Source organism: Anastrepha ludens, chromosome 6, assembly GCF_028408465.1.
Source record: "Anastrepha ludens isolate Willacy chromosome 6, idAnaLude1.1, whole genome shotgun sequence".
Classification (NCBI taxonomy): Eukaryota; Metazoa; Arthropoda; class Insecta; order Diptera; family Tephritidae; genus Anastrepha; species Anastrepha ludens.
In genome coordinates this window covers 108,724,859-108,740,896 of record NC_071502.1, presented here as the reverse complement: position 1 = coordinate 108,740,896, position 16,038 = coordinate 108,724,859, and the positions used below count along the sequence as shown (strand labels likewise).

Below are 16,038 nucleotides of genomic sequence, written 5' to 3'. Positions count from 1 at the left end.
ATAACTCGTCATAAATTATTCTTCTAGTGTAGAACCATACGAGATTACTGCTTTTATCGCCATCGTACGATGAGCTAAGTTAAACGTATGCTCGATAAAACTATTCGCTTAGTTTGATATCGTTGATTTCCATCGACAATACTGTTATAGCATCATGTCTTTTCCAAAAAAATTTAGGCTACATTTGAAACTAAAGCTAAGAAGATTTAATCTTCACTTATATATGGCCCAAAATACCTTACCGAACTTTAAGTAACGAGTCGCTAGTGGGTAAAAATATTCCAATTGTATATCCATAATTGGCCTACATAAGTTTCTTAAATATTTCAATCAAGTCTCACTCCAATGTGAGGTTTGGCTTCAGAATTTTATGCCATCACTGAAAAAATGGCGGCTCTCACGCAAAGCTTTCTCACCTCGATTATTTCATACTTTAGCTACTGATGCTTATGCGCAAACTCACTCGGCTACCACATTGCCACATTGCATCTCCAAAGTTGGTCCACATTAGTAACTTTTCAAAAAATTCGGTAATTTCATCTACATACCACGTAGTATTCAGCGCTCATCTCTAATTTTCGGTGGTAGAGCTATGGTTTGTAGTTTGGACAATTCTTGGACTAAATTTCAAAATTTTGTATTCACAAAATTATTTTTAATTTTTTTATTTTCAGTGGTTATCAAGTGGGCTATCGATGGATGTAGGTATTTGTGTTATATTGTAGATATATATATATATATATATATATATATATGTTATATATTATATACTATAAGTATGAGCAATACTTATTTCGAAAATTATTTATTTATTTATTTAATTTGTTTAAATTATTTTAATTTTTATTACTTAGTTAAAATAAATTATAATTACTTGCTTTTGATAAAAATATTATTATATAAAAACAAAAAGAAAAAGTATGTGCAACTGATATTAAAATATAAGTGGTAAATAAAACATTTTTTATTGCTGTGGTTTTTCTTCTCAGTTTGCAATTAATAAATTTTAAAAATATTTATCAAATTTTGTAAGCTTTTTTTTCAAAAAAATATATTTCGGATTTTTTTTGCACCAAAAAGTTAGTGAAAATTGGCTTAAATTAACTTGGGTTTAAAGTCCCTGAGCCTCTGGGCTGACTCACATTTGCTGCACACTGTAAACATAACTATTTATATATGTAATATCAAATAATTATTGAAATTTTCAAACTAATCTTCAGTAAAAATTTTTTAGTAGCAACACCCAAGCACACCTCCAATTTTGCATATAAACATGCAGGTATATACATATTTGTAATTAATCAAGCGTTCACGCCGAGAATTTCCCATTTTAGCATAAATTTATAGGCATAATGACAAGTAATGATTTGTTGCGTATACGCCCCAGTGCCTATGAACAAGTCATGCATGCCGGCTAGAGGCTGTACACGCATATTTTGATATTTTAAAAGATTATTTAGTAAATGTCCACTAAGGAATTGAGTTTCAAGTATATTTAAGGAGTAATCGAAAATCGAATTAAAGGTAAACTCACAAATTATGTAGACTAAAGTGTAGGCGATTTCTCTCCAACTTAGATATGCAGGCTTACATTTAGTCAGTGATGTTATTGTATTTATTATTAAATTAATATATTAAGAATTTATACAAATCTAAAAAAGCAGCAGTAGTAGAGGCATGCTTTGATATCCATAATTATATGTCAAGTCATGCAAATACAAAATTTTCGCAAGGATATATTTAGATAAGGATATTCAGAAAAAGTTTATATTGAAGTAAAAGAGTACACCCAATGGAGAGATATCCCTAATTATATTCCATTATGGTTTTATGACCACTCAGCTCCTCTAACGATAAGGTGCCTAAACTATCTAGGTCCCGAAGAAGTAGTCTCTCAGTTATTTAAAACGCGTTCTTCAAAGTGCAGGACCTCTGCAGAGAAAGTTCTGAAGGGACTTTACCTTTTTCTCATTCCAGTAGCTTCTTCAAAATGTAATATACTCACCTCCAACCCTCCAACCCAGATAGTCATAAGGTCCCCTAAGATTATTGCAAAAAGCCGCATTCTGCTTTTGGAAGCCTCAGTTCTAGTCAAAAAATGTTGGTCAAAGTGAACACGCTGCAGACATTAAGATAAGCTCACCCTGACGTAGCTATTATAAAGTTCTCCTTACTTTGTGACAACAGAAAGCCCAGGAAATCGTATTTGCCGTGACTTGAGTCACCAAGTCTTGGCTTAGATATTTTCTTCGCAGACTCTTGCCACGCATTTTAATCACAGGCTGACTATTAAGAAAGAAACCTTTTATTGAAAGCGCGAGTCTCTATATGCTTGAGCTACGATCAAAGCTTGGTTTGAATATACACCAGAAATATACAGATTCGAAATTTGAAATCGTGGCGCAATGAGATTTGCTTATGGAAAACGCCAAATCCTCTTCCATTATTCATTTTTGAACCAAATGATCCTTGAGAAAATTTGTCTCCATGTTTTCGAAACATATCATATTCTCAGTCACTTCTGTCGCAAGAGTAAATGCAGAAGAAGTAATACAAGTCAATCACCCTGATCTGAAGATCACAGCTTCTCTTTTTGTGCCACTACTGTTTAAGATGCAAACATAGTTTGCCTCAACTTAAGCCTGAGGACACTTTTAGCTGTCGGTCAAAAGAGTAAAAGTGAAATGCCTGTCAGATAAAGACGCAGCTCGGTTAAATGCTTAATAGAAGTGTACACGCCAATTATTTATTTTTTTTCGTTTTTTAACGAAGGTAGGTAGGTAGGTAGGTAAAATGGCAAGAGCGCCACAGGCACACTTCAAGTAGCACTTACATGCCATTTTGATACCATAATGTGGACCATTACCTGTGCAAAGAAAAATGATTGGGATGAGAAAACCTTCTACAGCCATCCAGTGCTGTTGATATAGTGGAGGAGAGAAAAGGGATCTAGGCTGGAGAATTTTTTCAAGTCATCCCCAAAGGGTACGCTAAGGAATTTCAAGCGCCTAGCCACCAGAGCCGAACATTTGCAGAGAAAATGTTCAACAGTCTCTTTCTCTGTAGGATCCCCACAGCTTCTGCAATAGGAGTTGTACGGAATTCCAAGCTTCTCCGCATGAGTACCGATCACCCAGTGACCAGTGAACACCGCAATGAGTTTGGAAATTGAATGGCGGGGATTCCCATCACCTTAAGCCTTCTGTTTCTATCGTATTGGGGCCATAGTGTTTTCGAAATAGCGCACGATGGGACAGACCTCCATCTGTCTTGCGCTTTTTTAGAAAGAAATTGTGTAGTTTCCCTTTAACAACGGACAAAGGGACACCGATGTCTGCGAGGGGGACAGCTGGAACGGTTCTGTCGACCCCTTCCTGGCAAGCTCGACGGTAATTCCATTTCCCTCTATATTCCTGTGCCCAGAAACCCAAATACGAGAGATGTTCCCTGCTCGGTCGAGATGTTTGAGTTTCTTCTTACAGGAGTTCACGAGAAGAGAGCTGCAATACGGTGACGACAGTGCCTTGACCGCAGCTTGACTATCGGAAAAAATATTAATGTCTCCCTCCCAACAGCGAAGGATAATCTCAGTCAAAAAGATCACTCCCACCCTTTAGTAAATTTCACGTAAATTTTTCAAAATACCTTCAAAATTTCGGAGAATACTTTAGGTGATTTTGGTCGAATCCGAAGCCCTTGTGGAGTCGTTTATATATATATATTTTTTTTTTCATTTTACTTGTACTCTTCATCTCAAAATCATATGTTCATAAACAAATTGGTTTCAATTGGCTTCCAGACTTTAGAAAAAATCAGCTTTATGCTGCAAAGCAGTGAGATCATAGCAGTGCAAACTGAATTTCTGTCGATTGAGACCAACTATAATAATAAAAAATAATAATTTAATAAATTTAAATAAATAATATTTTAATACAATTTTTTTTAATATTATTTGCCTGTCCGAAGCATTCTACAGCTCGCTAAAATATTTTTTTTAATTTTAAAAATCCAGCAACGTCAAAAGAATTGAAAACCCATACAAAATAAGGTCAGAGAAATCTAAGTTATAAATTAGAAACGCACCCCCTACCCTGAGCATATTTTATATCACTGCGTTCTATGCCCACTTTCATATCTTTGGTTCCACAGCAACTCATCAAATATGACGGACCAAAATGAAAAACAGATTTTTGTAATAGATTTTTCGCTAATTCTCAATAAGCGAAGACAAATTTACAAATACATTTCTGACATGGAAAAAGTTTCTCATAAAAATAATCTGCCTTTCAGCGAAGGCATTAATTCATTTCTTTATACTTACCACCCTTTATATTTCACCACTCTCCCATGCATTGAATGACAAATTGTTGTCAGTTTGCTGGCATTCCTTTATTTTCAACAACATATACAAATACTTGTAAAAGCATGGCAACACAGCCAGCTTTATATGAGACATACAAGAGGCTGCCTACCGAAAGCCATTCAACCACGACTCAATAATTTAATACACAGGCAAGCAAAAGTTAATTGAGGTCTTAAAACAACGGCAGCTGTGCTTCCATTGTTTGCTTAAGTAAATGCAAAGTCACTAAGTTATGTGCAAACATACAAAATTAGTGGCAGATAAGTAAGTAAAGGATAAGACTGTGGAAGCACAGCAATTAAAGCAAAGAAGGGAAATGTGGAAGTTAGGCAGATACTCAGGCGGAACTAAGTGAGAGCAGAAGGAAGAAAGTGTGCGTGTACTTAAAAATAATTATGCAAAATCGCTTGAGTATACACTAATAATAATGTGGTAAAAATATATAAAGTGCCTTAAAAAGACCAGTTCTGCATTTTGAGCTTGCGGAAAGGGAGTAAAGGGCCAGCCAACCTAAATTAAGCTTCGACTTTGGATAAGTCAAGCCTTAGATTAGGTAAAGGTATTACAGTTTCATACTCAGTAGTACAGAATGGTCGATAAATTTTGCTATTCAAACTCCGTTTTTTATAATCTTCTTAACCGTCTGTTCCAAATGATCACACAATAAAAAATGCGGTGCACTCAGGTCAAACCACTGATAAGGCCAAAGAAATGTGGAGTTTTTCGAAATAATTTCTTCGTGAAATGTTCAATATAACTCTGTTATAATAGACTAAGTTAACGCAGAGTTGAAAATAATTCTCTTTCGACGTAATTTAAGAAAGAAAATTCCTTCATTTTAAATAATAACTTTCCATGACAGTTACACTGAAATGGCTTCCTTGAACGACTCTAATTTTGTCTCCCTCCCTGGTCATGAAGTTCGCTGTTGCGATAGCAAAATTCCTTGAATAACATTAAAATTCACTCCCTCTTCCAGCGTATTCCCTAGATTCAGCCCTTCACGACTATATTTTTGTTTTCAAATATTACAAAATGGCATGGAAGTAGTAGATTTAAGGCCCTCGCCTCATTTGAAGTGGTGTTTTTTGGGTGTCTTTAGAAAGTCGTAAAACGGAAACGAAAAAATATTTTTTATTTTTATTTTCAGTATTTTATTTTCTCAAGCATTGTTAAAAAACAAAAACTTTTTTTATCCATATGAGAATCGTTTAAAAAGTTGTCAGCCTTCAAAAAGTTATCTTTCAAAAAAGGTATGTCGCCAGCGACACGGAGTCCGAGACTCACTGGTGTCTTAAATTAAAAACACAAAAAGGTTCTTATCCAATATGAATTTCGTGATCTTTATGGGGTTACGGGTAGTCAGATGCTTGAAAAAGTTATGATTTTCAATCATTTTTTTTTTCACTAGTCAATTGCTTTATTTTACAAAAATTAAAACATAGCATTAATAAAGGGTGATTTTTTAGCTATTATCTTTTTAAACAGTTGGTTTAAACAGCTGACACACGTTTCGTTTTTTGTTTCACTGTCAAACATCTTCAGTTTGGTCTATAATTTAACCATGAATCGTCTTACAAACGAACAACGCTTGCAAATCATTGAATTTTATTATAAAAATTCGTGTTCTGTTAAGAAAGTTTAAAGTTGAAAAATTGTGTTCAGCGACGAAGCTCATTTTTGGATCAATGGGTACGTAAATAAGCAGAATTGTCGATTTTGGAGTGAAGATCAGGCAGAAGAATTGCAAGAGCTACCAATGTATCCAGAAAAGATCACAGCTTGCTGCGGTTTATGGGCTGGAGTTATCATTGGACCGTACTTTTTTAATGATGCTGCGAATCGTAACGTAACTGTGAATGGTGAGCGCTACCGTGAAATGATATCCTACTTTTTTTGGGCAAAAAGCAAGAGCTTGACTTGCATGACATGTGGTTTCAGCGAGACGGTGCCACATGCCACATAGCACGCGTCACAATGGACTTGTTGAGAGGCGAGTTCGGTGAACATTTTATTTCACGTTCGGGACCTGTCAATTGGCCACCCAGATCGTGCGATATAACGCCTTGAGATTATTTTTTGTGGGGCTATGCTGAAGCTCATATCTAGTCAGACAAGCCTGCTTCAATTAACTCATTAGAAGACAACAGTAAAGCATTTATATGTGAGATACCGGCCGAAACATTGGAAAGAGTATGCCAAAATTGGACTAAGTGGATGGACCATTTGAAGCGCAGTCGCGGTCAACATTTGCATGAAATAATCTTCAAACATTAAATTATATGGACTGCACTATCGAATTAAATAAAAAATGCATGCATTTTTCTGAATTTTACGAGTGTTTTTTTGAAAAACTTTCCTATAGTTCTTAAAAAATCACCCTTTACATCATGTTTTGACTTGACTTTAGCAAAATTTCAACAAAAAAGTTAATATTTGTAAAATTTATCGCAGTTTGTGAGGAGCCCGTTTCTCCAGAAGTCCCTTGCGGGGATCATCACAAGTCCTTGAAGATTCATCTAAAATCAATCGGACGAGAGTTTTATTAAAAGATAATCCTGTGCCTGAGCGAAGCTTTTTTTTGTTTTTTTTTTTCAAAATTAACAATATGGCGGTCTCAGGAAATATTTTTCACATTTTCGGTCGTTTAAAAAAATCGAAATTTTTGAAAAAACAAACATAAAAAACTCGTGCCTCAAGAGTTTTTTTATGTTTTTCAAAAGCAGTGTACATTTTATTGAAATCCACCAAGCGGTTTTTAGGCTACAGTGATCACCAGGTCAAAAAACATAGTTTTGAGAAAAACGTATTTAAAGTTTTGCTATCGATTTATGTAGAGCCCGAGCGCCCTTTGTTAATTGTTGAATAACTCGAAAACTATTTATTTGTCGGATTCACTTCAAATTTTCACACAACATTTTTAAGATATTATCATTATCATCATTCACAGCATTACAACGCGGGGTGCGTCAAAGCTGCCTTCACAAAACTCCTTCAAAGTGTTCTATCGCTTGCTTTTCCTTTGTAGTAGCGAATTGCTGTGAGATCGCTTCCTACTGCGTCGGTTTCTCGGTCTTCCTTTCGCCTTCGCACCAATTATCTTTCCAGTCATGGCTTTCCTTACAGCGGATTCAGCAGGCATACGGAGCACGTGACCTAGCCACCGCATACGCTGCGCCTTTACAAATATTATACTTTAAGAAAATGTAAACAAAAAATCCAATTTTTTGAAAATTCTGACCACCCCAAACCCCTTAAAAAACATTGACAAAATGGCGGTCGTTCAAAGATGAAATTCCCTTTTTGGCCTTTTTTTGACTTTAAAGTTTTAAACAAAATATTAAAAAACTTTTGTTTTCCAAATGTTCGTAATTCACACGATAACGACATCAATTCTATATCATTTATCATTTATCATTTTGAAGTTGACTTCTCAGTGAAATCGAAGTACAAAAATACACGCACATGAATAAAGCGGTAATAATATTTTTAATTAAACCAGTCTTGAGCACACAAAATAAAAAAAAACGTAAAAAATAAATTAAATAAAAGCAAACTTGTAACTAGTTTACCTCAAAAGTGAAGTGGAAAAATATTTCTTAAATAACTTTGGCACAAATGTACATAAATTTTATTTGCAGCTGTAGATTTTCCTTCCAAAACTTCATACATTTTACTTCTCACTAAAAATCCGCATTTTGTACAACTCATACGTGCTACAAAAAATTCTCGGAATTTCTCCCCAGCCACATTTACACCTGTACTCCAGACACAACTACCCCTGTCCGTGCTCAGTGAAATCCGTCTAACTTCTTTAACACCTCTTGCGGCTTGACGCTGCTGCTTTACGTAGAGTACTTTTCAGTGATTATGCTAATATGTACTGTTCACACATGTGTGCGAGTGTATAGGTGTGTGGGTGTATGCGTGGATATGAGTGTAGCTTAGTTGTATGTACGTGTTCGATGCGCTTGTCACGTTTAGCGTAATTGCTGCAAAAAAATAAGCTCATTTACTTGTTAACGGTAATTACTCACGTTGTCATTTGGCGGTGATGTCTTTCGTGCTGTTTTCTGTTTTACTGTTACAAAAATGTTCTCTCATTTCCAAGAATTTCAAAAGGAAATAATATTGTGTGGCATATTTGAGTGAACCTTAATTTTTTTCACTTTGTTTTTCTTTTTTTTTTTTGCAAATTTGCTGAATTTCTTAGCTCTCTCTGCCTGTATTGACAACTTCTGGCATTATTTTAACTGTTTTCTCAGTAATTTACTTGTGAAATATTTAAAAAGAACGTGTTCGAAATGAATGGCACAAATTGTGCATGAATTTGAAGCTAAACGATGTACTTTTTTTTTATTGTATTTTATTGAGCAGAGCAAAATTGGAAACATTTGGGAGTTTATTTTTTACTTTTAATAAGAACTGTCTTAACTATGCGTCACATGCTGCGCAAATATAAATCTGCGAAATCATTTATGAGCACTTAGGAAATTTGTTTAATGCTGGTCTTGGCTTGCAAAATGCCGCATACGGCGAAGGGAAGCTAGCCACTAAAGCTGTGCGTCAAAAAGGGACAAAAAAATAGGCAAGGATGCGGTATGGAATTTGTGAAAGAGGAAGAGCTGCAGGCTATTGGGCCACCTGCCGATTTTTAACTGAATATTCCTATTCGTTTTACAGTGCAAAGAAGTTTTCCTAATTTGGGCGCAAGTTGAACTAAATTATTTGGAAAGAATTGTACGAAACTACATTTTCGATTGCTATTATCTTCAATACTATAAAATGAACTTGAATGGCACATGATAGGTAGGTAGATAAAATGGCAAGAGTGCCACAGGTACACTTCAAGTAGCACTTACGTGCCGTTTTGATACCATAATGTGGACCATTACTTGTGCAAAGAAAATTTATTGGGAAGAGAAAACCTTCTACAGCAATCCAGTGCTTTTGATGTAGTGGAGGAGAGAAAAGGGATCCAGGCTGGAGAATTTCTTCAAGTCATCCCCAAATGGCACGCTATGGAATCTCAAGCGCCTAGCCACCAGAGCCGGACATTTGCAGAGAAAGTCTTCCACAGTCTCTTTCTCTGTAGGATCCCCACATCTTCTGCAATAGGGGTTGTACGGAATTCCAAGCTTCTCCGCATGCGTACCGATCACCCAGTGACCCGCAACGGGTTGGGAAATTGAGTGTCAGGGGATTTCCATCACCTTAAGTGTTCTGTTTCTATCGTATTGGGGCCATAGTGTTTTCGAAATAGCACCCGATGAGACAGACCTCCATCTGTCTTGCGCTTTTTTAGAAAGAAATTGTGTAGTTTCCCTTTAACAACGGACAAAGGGACACCGATGTCTGAGAGGGGGCAGCTGAAACCGATTCTGTCAACCCCTTCCTGGCAAGCTCGTCAGTAATTTCATTTCCCTCTATATTCCTGTGCCCAGAAACCCAGATAAGGGAGATGTTTCCTGCTCGATCGAGATGTTTGAGTTCCTCTTAACAGGAGTTCACCAGAAGACAGCTGCAATACGGCGACGTCAGTGCCTTGATCGCAGCTTGACTATCGGAAAATATATGAATGTCTCCCTCCCAACAGCGATCTTGAAGCATTTGGCATGCCTGCAGGATCGCGAAGACCTCTGCTTGAAAAACGCTGCTCGTTTCCGGTTGTTTAAGGGGGGATTCTACTGTAAAAATCAAATTTTCATGGATTTTGTTTTCATACTTGTATTAATTTAATTAGTAAAAAAAGTTTAGGGTTACATAAACACAGGTCTTGAATGTACAAAAAAATTTTTTAAATTTATTTTCATTTCAAAATGGCAGCTGTACAGCCGCTCCCCCGAAACGCCTTTTGAAATCTGCCCACACTGTCGCGCATTTAAAAAAATCTGAAATGAAAAAAACCAAATTTTTTTTATTATATATCATTATTTTTAGTTGTTAAGCCTATTACTTGCAAAAAAAAAATTTGTTTGTAAAATTGTTTAAGTTTTTTAAAAAATCGACATTTTTTTTTTTGTCATTTTGTTATTAAAAAAGGGGTTATAAATAATAAATTTTTTCCCACCATAGCCTTAAAAACTAGTAAATATTGTTAAAAATATACTATCAAAGTTTAACCTTGATATGTTAATTTTTCACGGAGCTGTGATGTGGGCAATTTTGAAAACGTGGTTTCGAGAAAAACACGCTTAAACAATTTTTCATACTTGCAGCATATGACCGTAAACCGCTCGAGCGCTCAGTTTATACCTGCTTTGCTAAAACTTGTATAACTTGAAAACTATTCAAGATTTCTTTTTAAGATTTTCATGGAACATTCTGGAGTTGTTTCTGAGTATGTTTCAACAAAAAGTAAAAAATCGATTTTTTTTAAGTTTTACAGTAGAGGCCCCCTTAAAGGAGACCGAAATGCTGGCTGATTTAGAGAAAACCCCCGCTCCCACTCCAGATTCCATTTTGGATCCGTCAGTGAAAACAGAGGTACCCATATCCGTGCCGTCTGAATGGCGCTTATTTTTGTGGAAAATTCCAAACTAATATTTTTCATACGTGTGGCTCATTTTAACGCTTTTTTTGTTTTTATTTTTTTTTGGGAACTACAAACAATGATTGCAGCAGATTTTGCAATGAACTATAAGAGAGGGAAACTCTTGAACACCTTCTATGTTCGTGCCCTGCATTAGCTAGAACCCGAATGAAACGATTAGGAACTCAAGAATATGAGAAGCCAGAATGTATCTCGGGGTTAGAGCTCCAGAGCTTACTTACAAGAAACCTACTAGTAAGAGTCAAGCTCCATCTTGTACCACTAAGGACCTATAGGTCTATGTGATGGCTTTCAGCCAGCCTGGTCAACCTGACCTAACCTCTATTTCTTTTTATTTATATAATTTTTGTATTTATTCAAATATATAATTGAAAAATATTAAGTTTATATGGTAGATGGAGAGTTAAAATGTTTTACAAAAACTTTTCTCGAAATATTTCAATACGTGGTTTCTCAACCGAAGGCAGTGTGCGATAAAACTAAAATTCCAAAAACTTGGAAATTAGGAAACTTTCAATGCACTGCAAGAAGCCTGTGAAGTTTTGGAGTAGAATTCTAATATTCTAAAGCACACAATGCAGATTTTTCGGCAACTTGTGAACTTTTGGAGTAAAATTCTAATATTCTACAAAACATAATGAAGATTTTTCGACTAATTTCATTCATAAATCCTTAATAAGGCAATTATTGACCGGTTTTAATAATGTTTTTCTTAAAATGCTCGTAAATGATTTTGGAAGAGATTGTCTACGCTCAATTTTTTTCAATTGTTTTGACGTGATAACGTCTTATAATTCGATTTAACAGGCTGCACGCACGAAAAAATGTGTCGTTACCTTGCTCATTAGTGTTACCTTGTTCATTTGTCGTTACCTTGAATGAACTGCAAGCGAAAGCGCGGAACGAACGACAAAGCAAACAAAGCAAACGAACGGCAACGTTCGACATCTTGCTCTCTCCTACTTAAGTGAGCGTATATATGTATGTATATGCGCATATGTACATATATAAATTCACGTATTTGTATTTGCATATGCCTTTTTATTGATTATTATTAATTTGATTTACTTGAAGAATTTAAAATAAAACCAAGTTTGTTAATAATACCTGTTGTTTTAATGTTATTATTATTAATTTTTTTATTATATATGAAGGAAAAAATGTATGGTAATATTTACCACATACCTTAAAAGATATGTTGTATACTAATATATGTATATAAACATGCATATACATATACAATTTCGCGCAATTTTCCAAAAGAACAAATCTATATGTAAAGATGCATACAAATCATATGGACATATCAAATATACGAATCTATTCCGTACGCAAGCAAATGTAAGCTAATGTGCTTGAACTGCAAGCGAGAGCGCGGAACGAACGGCAAAGAGCACAATCGGCCCCCTCGTTCGGCAACGTTCGACATCTGGCTCTGTCCTACTTGAGTGAGCATATGTATATATGTATGTATATGCGCATTTGTATATAAATTCACATACTTGTATTTGCATATGCCTTCTTCCTGTGTGCATGGTAATGAACCATTTCTCTGTTGAGAATAGGACGATGATAGAAAAAGTAGGAAATGAAAGGGAGTGTTTCGAGTGTCTTGAAAAAGGCAAATCGATGATGGTGCCTCTTAGTGTTGTTGACTTATTAACGTCTGATGCCCAATCGAAATTGAAGATATCTTTCATGAATTTGATAAATGTTTCGTCATTTTTCACGTTTGTGTAAATGTAACTTGACCTATTCCATTGCGATTCCATTTACCTCCTTCTCTATATGCATAAAAAATATCTATCAAACAAATAAAATTAAAATTTTGTTTTGAAAATTGCAACCATTCCATCAATATTTTTTTATGACGTTGTCACGTTAAACTATCGTCAGTAAACCGAATTTACAGACAACCTCTTTTCTTTATTTTTTTTTATAATATCAAAACATTATTTGAATAGAAGATCTTTGTGATAAATTCAGAAAAACTTTATGAATAAAAAATGTTATTTATTCAACGGTAATACATTCCGGCAAGTACGCAAATTTCCATGCTCCCTTAAGAAGTGAAATCATTCCCTCACCACCCAAAAGCTTAAAAACTAAATTTTTTCAAGGAGAAATCAAGAATACTCAGCGTAAAAATTTCAAAAAATTACTCCATGTATACATTTTCTGAGTTGCTGAGTCCAAATTCATTGTCCATTTCTCCTTTGTTTTTAAGATCGTAGTTCACACAACAACAACCTGAACCAGAACCATTTTGTATTTTTGATTTCAGACACCTGTGAGTGCCGGAATCTGCATCGCCCGCGGCATACCATTTTTTTTAAGACCATTTTTTAAGGCTCACAACTTTTTGAACGAACCTCGCACGGCCAAAAAAAAAATTTTTATTTTTAAAAAGAGATGAAAAAATAACATGTAAAAAACCAAAATAAAAAACTTTTTTCGTGCCCCTTTAAGACACTTTTAGAGAAACAACCAAAATACAAAATTTAAAATGAGGCGAGAGCCTTAGGTCCTCATTCATCAGTGCTGTGCTGCATTTACGAGTATTAAGTTCTCTAAACTAATTCAGATCTTTCATTTTATTTTTTGGCGTGTATTTGTAATATTTTGCAGTCTTCCTTTTTCATAATTTTTATACCACATTCTTGTCTTCATTTTGTTCCTCAGATTTTTTAAATATTTTTTTTAGGAATTTTCAAAGTATTTACTACCCACGTTAAATATGTAACAAAACATATTTCCAACGCATATATATATATATATATATAATTGGCGCGTACATCCGTTTTGGATGTTTGGCCGAGGAGGACTATTTGTGGTGTCCGTCTTGATGTTGTTCCACAAATGGAGGGACTTCCAATTTCAAGCCGACTCCGAACGGCAGATATTTTTTATGAGGAATTTTTCATGGCAGAAATACACTCGGAGGTTTGCCATTGCCTGCCGAGAGGCGACCGCTATTAGAAAAAACTTTTTCTTAATTTTTTGATCATTCACCGAGATTCGAACCGACGTTCTCTCTTTGAATTCCGAATGGTAGTCACGCACCAACCCATTTGGCCACGGCGGTCTAACGCATACTTCTATTCAAATTAATTACATAAATAAAAAATAACGCTTAGTGCAAACATTTTCCTTTGCAAAAAAAATTTGATTTGCACAGCCTCCAAGCGCAGCGGAAAACCACAACAGACAACAAACGCTCCATCGGAAATATTCGCTTTAGACTAAAAAAAAATAGCACAACGTTGCATACTTCCCGGCATTACAATGCATTATACCTTTTATTTCATAATGCTATTATCGCATTACCGTTCAGCCCCTGCACCAGCCATCCAGCTATACCGGGGTACCAACGAATGAGTGTAGGCATCGATAAAAATAAAAGCACATTTACAGGCGAATAGCCAGGCAAGCGGCAAATCCGCGGCGACCACTCACAAATACCAGCAAACAAAGCGGAAGCACCCGCACACACATTCGCATGTAAGCGTAAAAAATATGTGCATTAAACTAAAAATGATTTTTATAGCTGTTATAAATGCATGCGTATATGTGTGTGTGCGTGAATATATGTGCTTATACGCCACAAAGTATGCAACCTTTATTAGCATTATTAAAGTTGGTAACCCGTAACTGCTTAAACGAATTGAATTGAATTGGTAGACGGCCTAGTGGTAGTGGTAGTAGTAGGAGTTGGTGTAGTAGGTAGAGGAGCTGCATTGGCGTTTGAAACAACTAACTGGCTAACGGACAAACTCCAACTTCTCTTGAAGTTGCCTGAGTGCAAGTAAATACCCAAGTATGCATGTTGGGCACGTGTGTGGCCAAGAATACGTGGCAAATGTCTGCTTGTTATGGCTTTCTCTTCTTTCGATTGTCTACTTTTGCTTCGTTGCTTTTGCAGTTCACAGTCTCAAGACATTTTTACGACCCTTGATGGCTCTTGCTTGACTACTTGTGGGCATGCTTAAGTGGTAACAGAGGGGATTAATAAATTAAATGCGCACAAAAGAGAGCAAAATTTATATTTTATATGAGTTATATACATTGGGGAGGTATAGTGAGAGATTATGAGTGAATGGAAAAACGTGTCGGTGGTGAGTAAATAGGTCAATGGTATACTTTTGTATTTTTTTATTTTTTTGCTATTTCTATTATTTTTGTTTTCTATTTGTTCTATTTTTTTGATTTTTTTATTTTTTATTATTTAGTTGAGATGTATAAATATCTAATCCGATTTAGTGCTGTGTTAGACTGAGCGTAAAAAGTATGAGCATCAAAAATAAGTGCATTGGAAAAATATTATCTCCACATTAATAAATATTATGGCAACCGCAAAGTGGCTTATCGTCCATTAGAAGCAGCCATTTGTTGATTTCGTAGATTAGAATTTGATCGTTATTTTTTCAATGCTACCTCTATAATAATTAACAAATCTGACTGGAATCACTTTCGATATTTAGTATCTTCAACAATAAATTTAAAACTCCCACTAAAAACGGTATATTGCTGAAGCTGTTGAACATTTATACTGCTACTTACAGCAGCATGGCATTCAGCCCACCTTTCTCGTTGCCCAAACAGGCACTACAAATTTCTCTCAGTATTAAAAGAAACTACAAGAAAAGCGGATTGCACGAAAACAGTGGCAGTAAACTAGACATCCGGCAGATAAAAAAACGTAAACACACTTACAAGGCATCTCAAAGAAGCTTTTGTTAATGAACGAAGCACACAACTTAATCGTTGTCTCAGTAGTCTACACTACAGCAGATTCACTCCGGAAGGCTGCTAGAAATATAAAAAGACCTATACTCCAGCTACCTACCCTTCGAATGGAAGCTAAGGAATGGGCGAAAAGCGACTCCGAAAGAGCAGCGATATTTGCCCGGCACTTAAAAAGAGTATTTACCCCACTCACAATGGCCTCTTCACCCGTTACCCTAGAAGACGTAAATTCTTTACTAACACAAACCTATCAAATGGACAAATTTTCTAAAATTGAAATGAAATCTGCACTAAAAATCTGAACACAAATAAATCTCCCGGCTACGATCTTATTACAGCCAAAGTACTCAAAGAGCTCCCACAAGTAGGAGTTACG

General features: G+C 35.5%; 1 protein-coding gene across 3 annotated transcripts in view; it reads left to right on the top strand.

Moving 5' to 3' along the window:
* Positions 1 to 679: 679 nt before the first annotated feature.
* The window catches only part of LOC128865747 (protein kinase C, brain isozyme-like), a 91,969-nt gene continuing 76,610 nt past the window's right edge, over positions 680 to 16,038 (top strand). For all 3 annotated transcript variants that reach the window (XM_054106063.1, XM_054106064.1, XM_054106062.1), the window contains exon 1: positions 680 to 701. In XM_054106063.1, the coding sequence (XP_053962038.1) occupies positions 700 to 701 (2 nt within the window). In that variant the 5' untranslated portion in view covers positions 680 to 699. The remainder of the gene's footprint in view (positions 702 to 16,038) is intronic.